Consider the following 19,602-nt stretch of genomic DNA (forward strand, 5'->3'; position numbering starts at 1 on the left):
GCACGCGAGGGTTGGCAGAACACGAGAGAAGTGTTAGGAGAAGCACAACGCGTAGTGGAGTGCTTCTGGACACTTCTTGAGTGTTCTGCCAATCTTAAAGTGCTTTATGACTGCACATAGCACATCAAGCAAGTTTTTTATTTCTTTTATAAAATACAAATTACAATAATAGATAGGAATGACGCAACGGAAAGTGCGCACGCGTGCAATGTGCTCTCATAAAGCACGCGCTCCAAACCAATCAGAACGCGACATTCATAACAGTTATTTTGTAATGTCTGTTCGAAGATGCGTTTCAAGATAGTTTTATAATTCACTAATCGTATGCACCGATCATGTCCTTTTCCACACATTGCAATTGGATATCATCACAATAAGAAATAACGTCTTTTATTGGTAGCAGTATGTGTTAACAATGTATATATACAAATACTCACACACAGAAAATGATATATTTTACAAAAGACGTCAAACCAGAATATTATCCAAACAGGGAACTTACAAAATCTATCTTACAAATTTCAATAAAGGTAACGAACAAACGCATAAACTTCTATACCAACAACACTGGTCCAGGGGAAGAGGGAGAGTCAACATCTACCCCAATTGATTTTATGCCGGCAAAAAGTAAGTTTTAATCGAAGTGAAAGGATAGTGCAAACACTATTCAGTGTTTTCCAGAGTGCAGTCAGTAAACCCGTGAAATATACGCGTAACCGTAAGTAGCATTAGTTACAGGCATGTACGGCTAAATAACTACGCGTATTTCACGGGTTTACTGAATGCACTCTAGTGTTTTTATAGTGCTATTTAGTGCTAACTATATAGATCTGTTTCATGGATATATTGTCTGCACTCCATTTTTGATCATAGTTTCATATCTTTCATATGCCATTTGCACATTTAAATATTTGCATATTATTATTTACTTATTTACATATATCTATTCTTCTTGCCAAAAATACTTGCTTGCTGGGGTCAATCTGAAATGGAAAAGAAGGAAAAACAGAGCATCATATTCATTTGATTGGGTTTATGTGTAAGAGGCGCTAATATCAACCCCAATTACACATAATCCCCAACGCACTGATGTTCAAAACAGATTTTAATTCATTTCAAAATTAATCCTAAGCACCTTCCGGCTCAGACATATATGCCCTTCCCTCGCAGATGCCATAACAAAGCACCTTCCGGGTGGTAGGCATGGAATTACCATGGCTATTTCCCCTCACAGATGCGTAACTACCCTAAGCACCTTCCGGGAAAGCATGAGAGCTCCTAGCATGCTTTTCCCTCGCAGATGCTATAACTAATTAAAGCACCTTCCGGGTGGTAGGCATGGAATTACCATGGCTATTTCCCCTCACAGATGCGTAACTATCCTAAGCACCTTCCAGGCAAAGCATGAGAGCTCCTAGCATGCTTTTCCCTTGCAGATGCTATAACTAAGCTTTTAATTTTTAGCTCATAAAAACCATCCCATTGAGATGGGTTGGCCTGTCATTTATTGCTTGTCAAACCAAATACTAATGCCACCCAGGCATAAGAGATGATGATGAAACCAAATAGTACTTTTTTGCATAAGGGTATGGCGTAATTATGGCTTTCCCAGTTTTCCCTTTAAGCCTGGATCATATGAGCAACGCAAACGCAACATACGCAGACTCAACAAACGCAACATACGCAGCCTCAGTACTGCAGTTTTCACTGAGGTGAGAGAAAAACAAGTACTGGCAATGGGCAGAACACTACTGAATCTACGTATGTTGTCTGGGTTTGCATTTGTTTTTTGTTGCTTGTGTGAACCAGGCTTAAGATGATGTCCCGTAAGTACAACAGTACTTACCTTTAGTTAAAGTCTTTAATACACTGAGCTGGAAAAAAATGATATTGAAAATTGACATTGATAAGATATGAGAAATAATAAATTGAAACAGAATGTGTTTATACTAAGATGTATTGACAAATGAAAACCCAAACACAATAACTATCTCTATGGCATTCAAGGCTATCAACATGGATTATATCAATCTTTTCTTTTTTCCGTTCTTTTTTCTTTTTCTTTGATATTTGGTTCGTTGAGTTGTTATTGTTTGGATTTATTTGAAAAAGAAAAAAAAATGCAGGAACAGACCTCTCATTTTCTTCCTTTCTTCTTCATTTTGCCTTCTCCTGATCCTCTGCCTCTTCTTTCTTTCTTGTTTTTTATTTGTCACCAGCTTTTCTTCTAAAAAAAAAGAGTATGTCCTCATGATAGATATAGAACTTTTGCTGAATTTCATAGGTTGGATTTATAGTAGATTATTAAAGGGTTTTTGTTTCAGATCAAGATGCCAAACTTCACATAACCTAACGCAAATGAATCCAAACAATGGTTTGAACTGGAATTCCTAATGATGTGCATGAATGAAAAAATGGTTTTGTCTTATATATGGGCTGACTGTATATCAAAATTCCTTATGTACAGCATCTCATATAGTATAGAAACAGTCTAATTTACTGGTGCACTTACCTAAGGTTTGCAATACCAGTATGCCAATTATATACATTTCGGTGGGTAATCTAACGCAGCAGTATCAGCATTTTTTATTTAACCAATTACATTACATGCATAAAATTTATACTTTCAACTAACCATTGTCAATTACTAATGTTGAGTCATTCCCATGAGCATTTAGTGGTGCACTTGCACCAAAAACAACCTATAATAAACAGACAAACACACACAAAAAAAAGAGCTATCAAACTTATATGCCTTTTCAGTCTTCACAATGATACACAGTGCAGTTATAGTGACTACAGCTTGCATGGTAGACACATTTCCTATGGTGTTAGCCTCAACTGCATGCAATAAATTCATAATTAACAGAACAGCTCGTGGAAATTCAAAGTATTTGTACCATTCTAGTTTAACAATGTTTGCTTTCCGTTGGCATTTGTAAACATTCTAGTGCAATTGAGGCTAACACTGTGCAAATATATCAGCAGTAAAGCATTTTAGTGGTATTAATAGTTGGACTACAAAAAGGTCATTCCATTTTTCCTACAATTGTATAATGTACATGTCCAGCTTAATGCACTTACATACATGTAAACTTACTTACCTCATCATCTGAATCTTGTAATAATTGCTGAATAACAATGGAATAAAATATGATTAAACCAGTTTTTTAAATTGTTATTCAATCATGAATTTTAACAAGTTGCTAGTTGAAAATAAATTAAAATGAATAAATAAAATAAAATAATTAATTAAATTTAAATGTATAAATTTAAATTTGAATAAATCAAACAATAATATACAATATCAAAAATAAAATCATCCCGAAAACCTCGTATGCAACTTCGTGGTATTTGCTGTCAAGTGGCTGCTGTTGCTGCTGCTGTTGGAGGCGCTCTTGGTGTAGTTGCTGTTGCTGCTGCTGTTGGAGGCGCTCTTGGTGTAGTTGCTGTTGCTGCTGCTGTTGATGGCACTCTTGGTGTAGTTGCTGTTGCTGCTGCTGTTGGAGGCGCTCTTGGTGTAGTTGCTGCTGCTGTTGATGGCGCTCTTGGTGTAGTTGCTGTTGCTGCTGCTGTTGGTGGTGCTCTTGGTGTAGTTGCTGTTGCTGCTGCTGTTGATGGCGCTCTTGGTGTAGTTGCTGTGGTGTGTGTTGCATGGATGACTTTGGTGAAGAAAAAGTACAATTAATATACACAAGATGAATGGAGGTAATGTAAAACAGAAACAGTAAAACAAAAAAAGTGGCATCATCATTAATTGCTTACATGTTTTGAAAACTGCTGGCTATTGCTAAAGTAAAAGAAAAGGAAATGGTATGAATTTGCATATTTTAATTCTGATTCAGTAATCTTAATCCGATAAAATTGGTTTCTTACCTTAACATCAGCTTGTAAACCGTAAGGTCTTTTTGGCAGATGTCAATACCACTAAAAAGTTCTTCCACTGTAATAATAAAATCATGTTAGAACTACATAACATACTAATGTACAGCTACACTAAAAATCTTTAAAATGTGGATATACGATGGGTGGCGCACTGTGCTAAAACATTGCCATTCACTCCATAAACATTACAATGCAGGTTGAGCTAGAGTTGTATTTATAGAATATTCGATTTCCAATAAGGAACATGTATGGAGGATACTAACATGGCCCCACAAGATTCTAACTTTAAAAGCCAACTGTGCGCAATAATTAAAAACAATCATTGATAGTTATTTGTTATTTTACCAGGCTCTTCTTCACCGCGGTGAAACTTTCCAACTGTAAATAGAAAAAGCTAAATTAATTCAATGCAGTAAATTCAATTTATTGCATGAAATAGAATAGAATATAATGAAATAGAATATAATGAATTAAACTTAGATCATAAGAAAATAACATCAGTCGATAGTTTCAAGAGATCTCTTAAAAATATTTATTAGCTTTTTAATATTTTGTATATATCATAAGACTTTTTAGATCACTCTTTTATATTTTATAACTTTACATTTTTCTTATCTTATCATATTTATCTTTTTATCCATATTTTTGTTTATTCATATTTCTTTAATTGTATTATTGTAAAATTAGTCGTTGTATATTCTTATTTAGGGCACTACTGATCATGAAAACCACGCTTAGTGAGTAGGTTTCCCTCATTAAAAATTAAAGATTATCAACACAAAATCAAATGATTACATTAAAAAGGGCCTGTAAAAAATAAATAAATAAAATAAAGAATGAAATAAAATTTACTTACCTATGATTCCACCACCTTCATGGAATGAAGTATCAACCATTGCTATAAAAAAAATGTTTTATATAAATCAACATAATAATAATAATAATAATAACTTTATTTAAACTGATTAAGACCAGTCAGTCAAACAATTGAAAGACTGGTATTAATTGGTGACCAGTATACAATATATAAGTGAATATATTTACTTATATAATGTAACAGCTAGTCCTGTGCATGTGAGAATACATTGATAGTTATTGAACATTGAATAGTTATTGAAGAAAAATTAAAAATAAATAACATCATGATCATATGTGAAACCAAATATCATCTTGAACACATTAAACATTTTTCCACGCAACTTACATGGTGTGTGCTTTATGAAAAGCTTTGGTGTTGATGCTGATGCTGATGCTGATGTTGCTGAAAAATATATTCAATAAATAGGTGGATGAATGGATGGTTGGATGGAAAGATGGATGGATGAATGGATGCATGGGTGGATGATTCACAGTGGCATTCAAAACATACATGCATGAATACATTTCACACTGTACATTTCATGCTACTTCGTGGTTCCACTTGAGTTTGGATTGTTTGCTGACATTCTATGTTCGATAAGAACACAGACACTTTGATTTGTTAGAAATCTCACAAAACTTAGGAATATATGATAAATGAGCAAAACATAACAGAAAATAACGACTGCATTCATGCACTCATTACACTTTTGTATGCAACGTATATGGTGTGTGATTCTTGGTTTTCTGTGTGTGGGATGGCAATGCTGCTGATGCTAAAAAACAATAACAATAATCATATATATAAATCATAACTGCATTCATACACTAGAAGTTAAATACATTCCTTTTTTTGCATCCATAAACTTACATGGTGTGTGGTTCTTGTCAGTTTTTTGTTTAAAAGATGGCGATGGTGATGATGCTGCTGCTGCTGAGGGAAAAAAAACAACAACAGTAATTGTATATATAAATCATAACTGCATTCATACACTAGAAGTTAAATACATTCCTTTTTTTGCATCCATAAACTTACATGGTGTGTGGTTCTTGTCGGTTTTTGGTTTGATGGATGGCGATGCTGCTGATGCTAAAAAAACAATAACAATAATCATATATATATATATAATATATATACACTCGATTGCAGAAACATCGTAGTATACATTTATGTAAATATCTAATTTATTCAGTATATTTAATGATATGCAAATCATAACTGCATGCATGCAAAAGTTACTGCAGCCAGATCGAACTGATCGGTTTATAAAACATACCTTCTCGCCATACACTATTGCATGTAGGCTTTTTTGAAACCAATAAAGCATGCAAACAGTGGTTTACCCTTAGATAATTAATAATATTGATGATTAATTAATCTTTTAAGAACTAGAATATGGTCAGAAGTCCTGAAACCCGCCTCTCTGAAGCCAAATTTGTTCCAAATATAAATAAAGTTACACATAGCATATGAGTGCAATTTACATTCATGATATTACAATAATTTACAATAATATGAATGTGCTGCTGCATGATATACAATTATGTCGCTGCATGGTAATGAAAAATTTCATGAACCCTCCCCTAATAGATAGAGCACATTATTCCTTCAAGGGTTTTTTTGGGGGGGACTGCACTGTTTGCACTAATATTGTCTCCTCAGAAGTGAAGCAAGAGTGTGAGCCTTTAAATTCTCAAGCAATTTAATGACCAACTGGATTACAAATCCAAAACTAAAAATGGTTAAGAAGTCTCAATATTTTGACAATCAAAGTAATATACTCACTACTTCCTAAGTCATCGCCAGACTGATCCTGTTCTTGCTGCTCATCTGAAAATAAAGCAAAAAGTCCATAACCAAATTGACCAGATTTAAGAACAATATTTATTCACCCCTATACTCCCCCATTAGACTAATTGATATACAAGCTTATTGACCAGCCAGATCAGACATCGAACTTTCCGCTTCGAATCTAATGTCCTTTGCATTTGTTTGCCCTGTAACTGCTAGAAGTATGTAAGCCTAACACATCACATGCCATCTCCTGGTGCAAAGCAAAAGAGCTGATTTAATTCTTATATTGTAATCCTTGCTGTTTTTTAGCTGCTGGATACAAAGGTAATTAGGCTTGATGCAGCAAACATGTGACATCTGAACCCAAGCTAATGCATATATTCTTATCAAGTTAATGTATTATAAAGACTTAAACTTAGAACTTTATGAATTAATAATTCTTCAAAGAGTTCCTGCAACAACTGTATATGTGATTGCTTTCAGACTTCTGTTGATCGAAAGAATTACTGATTTTATACTGCAGTCCATTCATAGCATAGTATTCAGAAGACCGTGTTGATAACAGGTTCAGTCCTTGTTTACAAAAGGCAACCCATATTTACTGAATCATTGAGCTGTGACACAGGAAGCCCAAGCAAAGAAATCTTGTATAAACAATAAAGAATGTCAGGAAAATATTAAATCACTCAAAATCTTATGAAGTTTTTGATCAAAATTGCTCTGCTTTACTTTTTTATTTTGTCCTCTTCGGGTTCTCTTTTGGTTATGCACCCAAATTCAAGACCAACTGAGGCATTTTTTATTGTTAGGGAAAAAAGTCTTCAAATGGCTTGCAATCGCATACAGAACCCAAAAAGAACATGAAAACATGAGATAAAGCAGAGCAATTTTGATCAAAAACTTCTTAAGATTTGGAGTGTTTTGATATTTCCCTGACATTCTTTGTTTCTACAAAATCTCTTTGCTTGGGCTTCCTGTGGTAATTAGTCTGACGTCACTGCGAACTGTAACACGATGCAAAATACCCATACCTTTGCCTCTGGATAACCTTTTATTGGAATCTGTAATAAAAAACAACAATTAATAATAATAATAATAATAAACTTTATTACTGTGTCATGTCGTTCTAGCTTATTTAAATAAACTAATTGGGGACACCTATCTAGAACCCTATAAAACCAATAAAAATCTTATCCCATGTTTCCAACCCTTAAAACAACCCCTATATGATATTTACAATTATCTAATTTATTGCAATTAATTAACAACAATTGCTTGTAAAGGATCATCTAAACAGTAACCGGCCTACATGGTATTATTATTTCCCCCTGCATCAATTACCTTTTTTGTGATACAAGAAAATCTTCTTGGATTTAGTTCCTTTCATCAGCGAAAGCAGCTCATTCGCACTAGGGAGAGTCTGCTACCCTTTCCATTTTCGACCCTCTTGAAGTGGATCTAATCACTTGCAATCTGGTGAATATAATTCGGACAAATACGAATATTTTGAGTGCACAAACAATAAACAATTTAATGCATGTCAGTTAAAAAATGGTTTTGATAATGATTCTTTGTTTATTGTTTAGCTTAAATATTAAGTTACAAGATCGGAGTTCTATTCGTCTTATAATGTTCGTTCGCAAGGTCACTTACCGGTCTAATGACACATTAGCCAGGCGGGGCATGGAAGATTTCAGGAGATCCCCCAATTGATCTTTTGTTAACTTTGGGGAAAATGAAATCCACCTTGTCCTGCCGGAATTCTTCATTTCTTTCTCTAATACACCTCTGGGTATACACTTTACCCGATGCTTTAAAAGCCTAAATTCTCTCTTCACAGACCTGGTTCTCAGGGGACTTGGTTCTCTTTCGCTCTCACTAGAGCTACCGGAGCTGGAAGAGCTCGAAGACGTTGCTGGGTCCATGGTATTAGCAGTAGAGTTCAGAGTAGAGTCGATGTTTTTTAGGTGAAGCGAAGTTTCGAAAGACTGTTCTACAACAGTGACAAAGCGTTTCAAGCGCCGCCCCTAGTAATGGCGTATACCTGCGTTTCCTGGCATATAGGACATCTCATATTACACTGCACAAATGCTATCCAGGGTCCGTGTACCTTCCGGCCATTTGATTTTTAAAAATAAGAAAATTGAATTTCGTTCACCAATTTTTTTGATTTTGTTGTTTTGAGAGTAAGAAATTACCAAAAATAGCATTTTTAAAATTCTTGATAATAAGAAATTAGCTTTTTTTGATTGAAATCTAAAAACTGAAATCAATTTTCAATTTTTGAAAAAAACAAAAATTGAATCGTACAAAATTTACTCTAACGGGGGAGGGGTAAGACAAGTCGTGACTCTATCCCAGGACCTTATCTGACAATGTATAATGTGCATTCTGATTAAAAATGGCCGCACTGTTGTCAAACAGAGGTGTCATTCGTATGTTTTACTATTTGGCATTAATCTTGGAAAGTTTTTCGTGGATTTTAAACACAGCTGGAACCGAAATAGTTGGCACAATGTAATTCAACGCTGGAACCTGAATATTCTGCCAAACATTATAATCGTCTCGATGGTTCGGTGAAAGGAAAGGCTTGGTTTTTAACAGATTTTTGTATTATATGTCATTGGCCGGCGAGATACAGCATTGGAGATGCTTCAAGCAAGAATCAAAGCATTTTTTAAAGAGTATAATCGTTGGATTTGGCTTTTTTTTGTGTGTGGGTTTATTTGGAGTAAGCTTACGCAAGACAAGACAAGACAAATTATAACAACAACAATTTCCTTTTTATTGCTAATAATTTTGGATTAACTGTGTGGGAAATATAAGCTTACAAGGCAAGAACGCAACAGGTATATATCAAAATGCTTAAAAAGTTCATTAGCATTTACTACAGTAGTACTACAACTTTATGCAGTACATCCTAATCAATCTACCAAGACTCAAAGGGATTCATGAAAACGAAATCCTGCTTCATGGCTAAGGGTATTATAATGTTGATGTATTATGTGATTTGAAAATTGGCTGATTGTACAACCAAGTTATGATTAACTGATATACAAGCTGAGAACTCAACAAATATATATGAAAATGCAGTTCATCAGCATTTTTTTTCCCATCTAGTCTGTCAAGTCCTTAGAGCTGATGTGTCTGGACTTTTATCATGCCCAACCAAGATTTTATTAACTGTGTGGCAATGTAAACTAAACAATTATACATAGAAATCCATTTAAAGCCATTGGCTCTTCGCAATTTGGACATGTTTAATCATCACTTAGTACTTTTTTGAACTCCAATAGGAATTCATCAAGCCCTTTTAGCTGATAAGTTTGTGCATAACCTTGAGGCTCCCTGCAGTTGGGACAGGTTTTATCAAGGGCCCCTCCTCCACTAAACCAGTCATTTAAACATGGGGTACAACCTAGAATAGTGTTGCAGCATCTTGCTGCAACAATAGGTGGGGCCATAGGCACACTTAAGCAAATTTTGCATTTAAAGCCATCTTTTACTAGTTTGACAACTGAAACTGGTAAAGGCATTGTTTTGTTGACAGTTGTGAGATCTTTGACCATTTCAATACAGTTTGACAGGTCATATCTTATAGCCATCAAATCCTCCTTTAAACCCTTAATGCTTATACTCATTCTTGAAAGTTGGGTTGATTTCTTCTTTGGTACCTCTTCTTCAGATTCTGAATCAGCATCAGAGTTATTTTTGCGACGCTTTCGCTCCCCAGAATAAATGGGAACAGCAAATATTTTTCTGCTAGGACATTTCCAGAACTTGAGACCTAATGACAAAGTAATGGAACAGAAAAAAATATCATGTAATGTCATCTAGTGTGGTGGATGGGATAAGCTTAAGTGATTTTTTATCAAATTGAAATAGATCTAGAGTGCATGCACTAAACCTGTAAATAAACAGTACTAATTAGTACTAATTCATACAGAATCCTTTGTTTTCTTTTGTTTAGATATCACTATTTAGTACTAAAAGTTAGTGTTTGTTTCGCAGGTTTAATAATGTTGTATATTTAGTTAATTTAATTTACGATGATATTTTAACAGGATGCTTCTTCACTAAATTGGTTTTGAAGAAGGTCCTGTAAAAACTAATTAGATGTTGTACTGAAAAAATCGAGAAATTATATTTAAAGCCTAAGCATTGGACAAGTTGATAAGTTAACATTATAATCATGTATAAAAAAGTAAAAATCCGAATCATATGCATTGAAATGCTTTTAGGAAATAAGATTTAAACTGAGAAATCTTAATTAACCGTGTTAATTAGTAAATATTTGATTAATTTCTAGAGTTTAATTAATCATAATAGGCTACTTTTCTCATTATTCATATTTTTTTCTTTTAATACATATTTTCTAGGCAGGCTTTTGGAAGTTTCAGAATAAAAATCAAAGAATAAAAATAAAATTAAAAAAAAAAAAAAAATGTAAATATGCAAAATAAACAAAAATCTTAGCCTACATACCGGCAGGTTCGGAGCCTTTTGTCCCTCTCCTTCCCTCCCCATAGGGGAATTATATAGATAAAAAAAGAAGCGCGAAAAACGAATGCTCAAAAACGTCCTAAAAAAATTAATTGACTTCCCGCTTGTTCCTTCCTCCTCGTCAACAGTTAGTCCATTCGCAGACATAAGATTAACTTCTTCTCCGACCTTTTCTTTCATCTTTTCTTTGATGAAAGAAACATTCGCTGTTTCCTCTGTCACTTTGATATAAGTTTGTGTCTTTTCTTCGAACTGCACCCCTTTGGGTGTACGCTTCGATTCTGCCAGTACAATCTTTATAGGGACACCTACAGCCGACGACTTCTTGGTAAATGGTCTTGTTACTTTGCTGGATAGCCCAGATGTGGATGAGATTGGGTTGGCATAGGCATACGAAAGACATTTTCCCTGTATATTTTCTGATTCTTTGTTTGAACCCATAATAAAGAAGGCGGTGCCGTCCCTGAAGTTGCTAAAATTGAATCTGCCGTTCTCACATGGCCAGACAGTCCTGTCATCCCATTCCTCCTTCAAGTACAAAGTTTCCTCTTTCACCTGTAAAAGGGTAAAAGTTTTACTTTATTGGGAATTCATGATAAGCAAAATATACTGAGACTATGTTCGGGTCCAACGAGTCTCATGTGTTTTTCTGACGCCAAAGAGGTTGCTGTGCGGAATAGACACAGTGCACATTTTAGTACGAGTAATCAATTTCACCGTGTGAATGCATGGGGCTTTCTATTAGCTGGATTATTATTAGCTATTTCCTTTCGATCAATGCACTGAAATTAAAGTATTTTCTTAAACGCTAAGGTTGCTTTCCAAGATTCTTTTAATTAAGCTTTTTCTTTATTTAGTTCTTGTATTAAGTTAGGGAATATTCAGGCGGCGTTTTGACTCGATGTGTTCAACGAAGGTTTCGACGATATTATTCACAAAGGACAACTGAAGAAGACGGTCAAAGGTCCGTCGGAACGTCGTTGAACTCGTCGAGTCAAAATACCGGCTAATATTCCCTAACAAAATATAAGAACTAAATATGAGCAGCCCGCGGAAAGAAGGCTTCAGAACTATGATAAACTTTTTCTTGCAATAAACGTTTTTCAGTTTTGTCATTTTAACTTCTGACAGGAAAAAAACTTGCGGCGACTAGTGCGCCGCTACTAGGTTAGGTGAGCGCGTAATTTTTAACTCATGGATACGTGAAAATGTAGAAATAATCGGGGGGCTCGCTTTACAGTAAAAAAATAAATAAGATTTGCGACTTGTGTCGAATCAAAAATTCCCTCGTACTTTCTTTGCATCAATTGTTTCAAAGAAAAGCGTAACTTTGTACGGTACCCTTTGTACTAGGTCAGTGGCATTTGCAAGAATGTGATTTTTTTAAACTGAGATTCCAATACTCACCTCAAAAGCAGTACTTAATCTGAGTACCGTAACGTCAGCTGACGATATGGACAATCGAAGGTCTTTCCCATCTCTTTTGAAATCAAAGTTCTTCTGACTCGAGCTTGCCATTCTAACTAACGCAAAAGTCACTCTGTCAAATTCCCTATATTAACTCTGGTCAAATGAACCTTCCCTCGCACGTGCACACCTCAAATCTGAATTTGCGTTGTCGTTGGCCTGCGGTTTTTACCCATCAGTTCCAAAATTGGCGCGAATTATTTCGTTCCGGCTGTTTAACTGGCATTTATTACTGTCAATATATATATACGAATAGCAACAGATGGAGCGTGTGTCAAAAGAATACGTTAAAAGTCTGGTATGTGAGCAGAGAAAAACCCATTTGGAGATAAGTGAGCTTCTCAAGAAGCGATACCCTGGTGGAAAAGGCTTCAGCGAACGATCTGTAAGACGATTTTGCAAGGAAAATGACATAACAAGAAAATCTGGCGTTAATGATGAAGATCTAGATGTCGTGGTTCGCGAAGTTGTTTCAAAGGTAATACGTGGCTACTCATCATTAGAGAGCCAAGGAAGGGGAAGAGGGGTGGATCCAGGACGCTCAAAAATGGGGGCCCAGAAAAATTCGGTGTTAGACGAATCTCACAGCTGATTTTGAGTGTCAAATTTGCATTTCTCCCTAAACATTGTCACTAATGTTTATATAAAATGTGAAATGTGTGTGTTTAATGTCATGTCCCCCTAAAAATGTTCTGAGAGTAACTATCAAGTTTTGAACTGATAAAATCCTAGTTACAGTTTATACAACTCGTTCATGGTTATGATCTTTTTTGGCTTTCCTTCATGTGTTATATTTGTTCTAGACAATCAGTGCTTACTTATGGCCTGTGGGATCAAATTAGAGTTGATAAAGGCAGAGAATTTTCATTGATGCTCTTTGTGCAAGAACTGTTGAAAGAGCATAGGACAAACCCTACTCGCCTCCCATATATACAGACCACCTCTAAAGAGGTAAGTGATTTTGGACTTGATATCTTACTCTGTATGATTTCTCAATATTGTATCACTATTTTTATTTTTCATTTTCCATTGTTGTTGTTGTTTTTTGATTCACGGAGAGATCTGGAAAAAAATGTGTAAAAAAAATAATGGCCTGGTTCATGCGCATTACAATGTAAAGATGTTTTGCTTCAAGCTATGTCTGCTCATGAGCATAGGAATAATATCACTAGCTTTCTTAGTTAACCTAATAATTATTATTTGATTTTAACTGTTTGCTCATCTATTTTAGAACCACAGAATTGAAAGACTTTGGGTCGAAATCAATCTCAGAGTGAACTATCCTGTTAAGAGAGCATTGAACTCAATGGTGGATGATGAATCTTTGGACATGGAAGATGATTCAACTAAGTTCTGTGTTTCCTGGGTTTCAATGCGGGTTTGTTTTGCTGGCTGTTGTCAGGTTATTGACTCCTGGAACTCACACAGAATTCCAGGTTGGATAATAAAATGGATTACAGTGTTTGTGTACATTATTGTTTAGCTGTAAATTTAAAATCATTGCCTGGTTTTAATGCTATGAATGTACCATATGCATGGTTCAGTAAAAGGAGTCAGAACAGCAACAACACAAAAGAAAACTACCGAAGATTGTATTCTTTTAGAACCTAAAAAAGCAAAATATGTAGTTCACTAAATACCATACATAACTGAAATATAATTTGTAGGATAAGCACTGGTCAAATTATGAAACATTAAAAAAAAACACTTAATTTAGCATAAATTCACTTTATTATTCTTCACCATTATTTTAAACAAGCTGTGATGCCATATAGGTCAACTGAATGAATGATCCAAACAAGTTTAGTAAATGAACTGAAAACAATCAATAGCACTGAACTGCATGTCACATGATTTTTCTTTTAGAGTGTTTATTATTGTTTGCTTTCTTGGTTTATATTTCCCTCTGTGTGTTATTTCTATTTTAACTTTTCTAATATCTCAACAGGAAAAGGTATACCGAAGGAGTTGCAAGCAAAGAAGGATAAAACAAAAGTTGTGCCACAACACCTCCTTCCAACTGCTGAGCAAGCAGTCAAAGTTTATGAAGAGGATGGGGGACAACTGACTTACTGGTCAGAGTTTGGAGCTGACCCCTTGCCCTCTGAAATGCAGATAGCACGTCAAAGGGATTTCGAACACCTATTTCCAAACATCGATATCATTTTCCAGAGACTTGTGAACAGTGATGTATCAATGTTTAGGGATGCAGTGAAGGTCTTCAGAAACTTAACACTTCACTACTCTTCAATACTGAATCATAGCCACTGATTCTTCTGAATCCTTACTTCAAAGGTCGCTCTCAAGGCATGATAAACTCCTTAATGTTGTATACACCACATAATCACTCAAAAAATATAATGCTGAAAAAAACTGCATATTTTACTGCATCTGATTTCAGAATTCAGTTGCTTCCATGATAATAATGGTGTTTATATTTTGAACATATCAAGCTATAGATCCAGTACATCTGGTGATACTATAATTCGTAAATATACGAATCGTGGCGGATCCAGGGTTTTTCAAAACGGGGTCCAGATCGGGGAATAGATTGCTATGACGTCATATTGACGTCATATGATGTCAAAGTATTAATTGTTTCGTTGCTTTTACCTACTATATAAGCGCTGTTAGTTTGAATAAAAATTATAAAATTTGTCTTAATAATAATAATAATAATAATAATAATAATAATAATAACAACTTTATTAGACAGGGTAACACCGTTACCATAAATGATAATTTTCAGGTGGCCCTTACCTTATTCAATCGCCCAAAACAAAGGACAACCTCATCTTTCGGGGATGGAATTGCTCGAAAGCTTTTACCAGCTCTACCATTTTATTGTCATCAAAAGCTAGTTTGTTGCAAAGACTTTGATGAGCTTTCATCAGGGCCAAACCAGATAGCCTATTCCCTGACATCGTTGAACGCCTATCAGTCTTAATAAGTTTCAGCTGACTGAAACTTCTCTCGCTTTCACATGAAGTAATGGGTAGAGTTAAAGCCAGTTGAAGCAATATGTGTATATTTGGGAACTGCAAACTGCTACAGGATTGAAAGGCATCAGCCAATTTATTTGGAACCTTAGAAGGATTGCCGTTTGATTGCTGTTTCCACTTTCGAATCCACATCTTATACTCTGTTGGAAACATTTGCGAATAAGGCAGATCATCATTATAGAATTTAACCGTTTCAGCAAGTTTTACTGGAAGCTCAGCATCGTCTTCTTTATTGATGCATTCACTTGGAAGAAGGAAAAGTAGGCTAAGTGTAACATCATGAGCAGGGTTATGTACAAATCGTTCCTGCAGCTCGGCAATCACATGCGAGATGAACTCATTATACAATGTAACTCGGAAATAATCTTCTGAGCTAGATACGTTATGATTGTTTCTATTCATCTGCCGTCTCACAATTCTAGGCTTCTCCAGCTGGAACTCCTCTCCATAGAAATGTTGTCCAAGCCTTGTCGTCTCCTGGAAAATCTTCTTAAACTCTGCTTCAGACTTTTCTCTCATAGTTGTTAGTGTAGATACAAGAGAATGTACTTGCCGGTATGCATATGCAACATCAATTGCTTGCATCTGCAGCTTAACTGTTAGTTCTCTCAGTAAGAAAAGGACCTGCTGGAGAATCATGATGCATAAAAGGAATGTCGATGACTCAATTTGAAACAAAAATCCATTTGCCTTTGTCACAGTTTCGCTATCCCACATCCAGTTTGTACCGAGCTTTTCATGTTGGTTTGGGTACACCATGGCCTCTAATGCTGTATGGATGGCGGGAAGCATTTCTACGAAAACAATGTAAGCATCAATGCGTAGAACCCAACGCGTTCGGCAAGCATCCTTTAGCTTCTTTGCTTTTGTTCCTTGTGGATTCTTTAATTCAAGAACTCTGTCCAAAAGACGCTGCCTCTTTGCTGAGTAGCCAAAGAACCTAGCAATTTCACCAACATACGACTCTGCGTTCTTGAATTCTTGAACTTTGCAGGCAGAAACTACAGCAAGATTTAATCGATGAGCTGCGCAGTGAAAGTAAATTGCCAGAGGGGCCTTCTCTTGTATAATTGATTTGCATCCTGACTTTGCGCCTGACATATTGAAAGCACCATCATAGCATTGACCTCTGAGATTGGCCAAAGACAAACCATTGCTTGTCAGCCATTGCAAAATAGATTTTGCCAATGTCTCACCAGTGATTCTTTCTACTTCAACGAAGTCCACAAATACTTCCTTAACGGCAGAATCAAAAACATAGCGGAGGCATAGTGACATCTGCTCTCTGTTTGAGACATCCGTTACTTCATCTGCTATTACGGTGTAGTACTTTGCTTCCTTTACTTCGTCCAGTATATCCTTCTGGATATTCTTGCCAATAACTTCAATTAGTTGATTTTGTATGGTTTTCGATGTATATTTCGCATTGCGTGGCGCATTTTCCAGGTGTTTAGCGAGCACTTGATCCGTCTCTGCCCGAAAACGAACAAGTTCAATAAAGTTACCTTCAGCTGAATGTTTATCCTCTTCTTGCTCCGTCCAGCATATTTTATCGTCGCGGTGTCCACGTAGTGCAAAGCCTTGTTTCCCACACAACATTACAATCTTTAATAATGATTGAATTACCCGTCTATTTTTTTCAATTGTTTTCTGGGCTTCGCTGTCTAAGATGTTGTTGATTGCTTGCGAAGGGTTTTTGTAACGAGAAAGAAATTCAGCCATTTTCGCCATAGAAGTTAAATGGTAATCTTGTGTTGCATGGCCGTTCATCTTTTCGCATATGTTATTCCATTGTTTATAAGGTTTATTCACAAAGCAACCAGCACCACGTGCTTTTACTTGCTCTGGAGCAAACATTGCGCAAGCACGACAGAATACACCGTCAATGTGAGAACTATAGTGAACCCAAGGGTGTTTTAACAGCCAAGACGGTTGAAACTGCCGTAAAGTGGATGACGTGTTACAAAGCCGTGTACGCGGGTAAGACGATACATTGGGATCAGGCTCTTTGGTAAGAATGTTGTATAAATCGTCTCTACTGATGCTTCGAATGTCAGTATGTGACTCAAAGAGCAAACCAATATCATACGATTTACAAGGCAACGAAATACTACTGACTTCCTCGTCCATGGAAATCTCCCCACTAGGATCTATAAACAGTATAGAATGTGAAAATACTTTCAAAATGGGGACATTTAATACTTTTAAACGACACTTGAATACAATAAATATTAAATCTGACAAATTGATAAAGCGTAGACTCTGGAAATTATACATTTTTTTCTTTATTGCGCTCATACCTAACTAAGTGCTAACTCTAAAATTTAAGAGTCAAAGTGCTCCAAATAATTACAGCAAAGTGTGTGGTTACATTATTTTTTAACTAATTTGTTAGGATTGCACAAGAGTTGCTCCAAGTCTTTCTTGCTCTTTACTCCCGAACGACGAACGACGTTTTTCCGAAAAGTTATCGTTATTCCGAAGAGATTTCCAATCGGAATAACGGTTCATTGTTCGGTAATTTCGCCATCCGTGATCGCGCCGCTCTAGAGTAAGCAGCGCGAGAGACTTGGAGCAAGTCACTGTCTAGGATTGCACTTACTGTCCTGATCTGATGATGGTGTCGTTACATTTTTCTTAAAACTTGCATTTGTTTCTTCATCTATAATTAAATGTTTGAATGTGAAAATTCAGCGAATCATGCTGGTGTGCATGATAAATTCAAAATCTTTGGGAGTATAATTCTATAATAGACCTATTTACTAGAGATAATTCATGTACCGTAAATGATCTATTAGACGCCCACTGTCTAATAAACGCCCCTCTCTAAAGTAACAAACGCCTCTTATCTATTAAACGCCCACGGCACCCTTCGTATACGAAAATTTAATAGGCGTCTAATAGATCATTTACGGTAATGATTATGCAGCACCCCAATTGCAATTGCATTCTTAATGTAAAACTTATTATAAAACAACAAAGTTAACACAACACTCTAAACGACATCCTTTGTGATTATAAAACAAAGTTTAAAAACTAGTACTAACGATGTTTTTTCATCTCTAGCTGTCATTAAGTAAACGATAACCGGATGTATATGTTTACTCGCTGTCACTTAAAATCTCTGTATCACAGTCACTTGACTCATTGTCTGACGGCTCCCACTCATCTGTGTCTTCGAAGCGTATAAACACGTCTCCACCTTCCACTAATTGATTTCGCGGATTTATTATCTCCTCTTTTCCTGGTAGGGAAATCGTCATGCCATCGTACAATACGGTTCCAATTTCATCCGGCCTTCCAAGAAATGGCCGAATAATTGGGTGAACCAAGCCTGGTATATGTGTTTCTCCAGTCATGAAATGCTCCACAATTTTAACAGTTATCAGATATCTTAGATTATAAATGTCAGTTTCAGGATTGTCCTTGTTAAGTGTGAGCTCCACGAGAAGAGATTCGAAGTGCTGTTTGCAAATATACCGATGGTTGATAAATAAGCTCAACATCTCAGCCATCACGAGTCCTTTTGGCGGCAAGCTTTACTCAGGACAATATTCTTGTTGATGAATAAGATGAAAATACAAATAATATTGTCAATCTTTGTTTACCTTCGCTTTTTTTCTTGAAAAATGATGTGATTGCTTGAAGTTTTTCGTTGGATTTTCGCTTGCTCATCTGATTACATTGATTAATTTGATTTTCGGGAATTCCAATATGGTGGTTCAGTTCTGACAAGACTGTAAGTAGACTACGCATGCGCGCTGTATTTCAACACAGGTAGTCCAAACAGTTGGTCGGGGATCGGGCCGGAAAGGCGATGGCTCGAACTGTTTGGAGTACTCGAGCTACCAGTGCGACGCCAAAAACAAGCTATAACTACAGGATACAACCCAAAACTTCTGTAATCTTTTTAATAAAAATTTACAAAATATTTTTTCCTTGATATCCAAAAATTCAAACCAAAAAATAAAAAATTAAAAAAAAAAAAAAAAAATTGAAAAAAAAAACGGGTGCAGCGGACCCCGTCGCACTACCCCTGGATCCGCCACTGGTGTAAATGTCTTTTTTCGGTGAACAATGTTAATGACATTG

General features: G+C 35.8%; 3 protein-coding genes across 8 annotated transcripts; 1 reads left to right on the forward strand and 2 right to left on the reverse strand.

The window, feature by feature from the left end:
• Window positions 1-374: 374 nt before the first annotated feature.
• On the reverse strand, window positions 375-8,707 carry LOC116291081 (uncharacterized). 6 transcript variants are annotated; one of them, XM_089028262.1, is made up of 17 exons: window positions 8,192-8,697; window positions 7,880-8,011; window positions 7,570-7,599; window positions 6,530-6,574; window positions 5,780-5,833; window positions 5,615-5,674; window positions 5,090-5,146; window positions 4,742-4,783; window positions 4,231-4,263; window positions 3,877-3,943; window positions 3,766-3,790; window positions 3,333-3,662; window positions 3,105-3,131; window positions 2,636-2,702; window positions 2,135-2,227; window positions 1,847-1,874; window positions 375-983 (listed from the first exon to the last, which is right to left on the reverse strand). In XM_089028262.1, the coding sequence occupies exons 2-16, from the start codon at window positions 7,923-7,925 to the stop codon at window positions 1,849-1,851; spliced, it is 1,002 nt and encodes a 333-aa protein (XP_088884388.1). In that variant the 5' UTR covers window positions 7,926-8,011; window positions 8,192-8,697; the 3' UTR covers window positions 375-983; window positions 1,847-1,848. The 6 variants fall into 6 exon arrangements, 4 of the variants coding, with proteins under 4 accessions (XP_088884388.1, XP_088884387.1, XP_088884386.1 ...); XM_089028261.1 differs by having other exon boundaries at window positions 3,105-3,128; window positions 5,615-5,677; XM_089028260.1 differs by having other exon boundaries at window positions 5,615-5,677; window positions 8,192-8,696.
• A 4,063-nt stretch (window positions 8,708-12,770) lies between these two features.
• Window positions 12,771-14,992, forward strand: LOC148912053 (uncharacterized). The gene is made up of 4 exons (XM_089027930.1): window positions 12,771-13,078; window positions 13,312-13,459; window positions 13,740-13,944; window positions 14,457-14,992. Exons 1-4 carry the CDS (start codon window positions 12,771-12,773, stop codon window positions 14,777-14,779), a joined length of 984 nt encoding a protein of 327 aa, XP_088884056.1. The 3' UTR covers window positions 14,780-14,992.
• A 281-nt stretch (window positions 14,993-15,273) lies between these two features.
• Window positions 15,274-19,025, reverse strand: LOC148912054 (52 kDa repressor of the inhibitor of the protein kinase-like). Its single transcript, XM_089027931.1, has 3 exons — window positions 18,626-19,025; window positions 18,113-18,172; window positions 15,274-17,660 (listed from the first exon to the last, which is right to left on the reverse strand). Exons 1-3 carry the CDS (start codon window positions 19,023-19,025, stop codon window positions 15,274-15,276), a joined length of 2,847 nt encoding a protein of 948 aa, XP_088884057.1.
• Between the last annotated feature and the right edge of the window lie 577 nt (window positions 19,026-19,602).

Source organism: Actinia tenebrosa, unplaced genomic scaffold (genome assembly GCF_029948245.1).
Source record: "Actinia tenebrosa isolate PJP-AT-01 unplaced genomic scaffold, QUT_ActTen_1.0 PGA_scaffold12__29_contigs__length_12842862, whole genome shotgun sequence".
In the NCBI taxonomy this organism is placed as follows: domain Eukaryota; kingdom Metazoa; phylum Cnidaria; class Anthozoa; order Actiniaria; family Actiniidae; genus Actinia; species Actinia tenebrosa.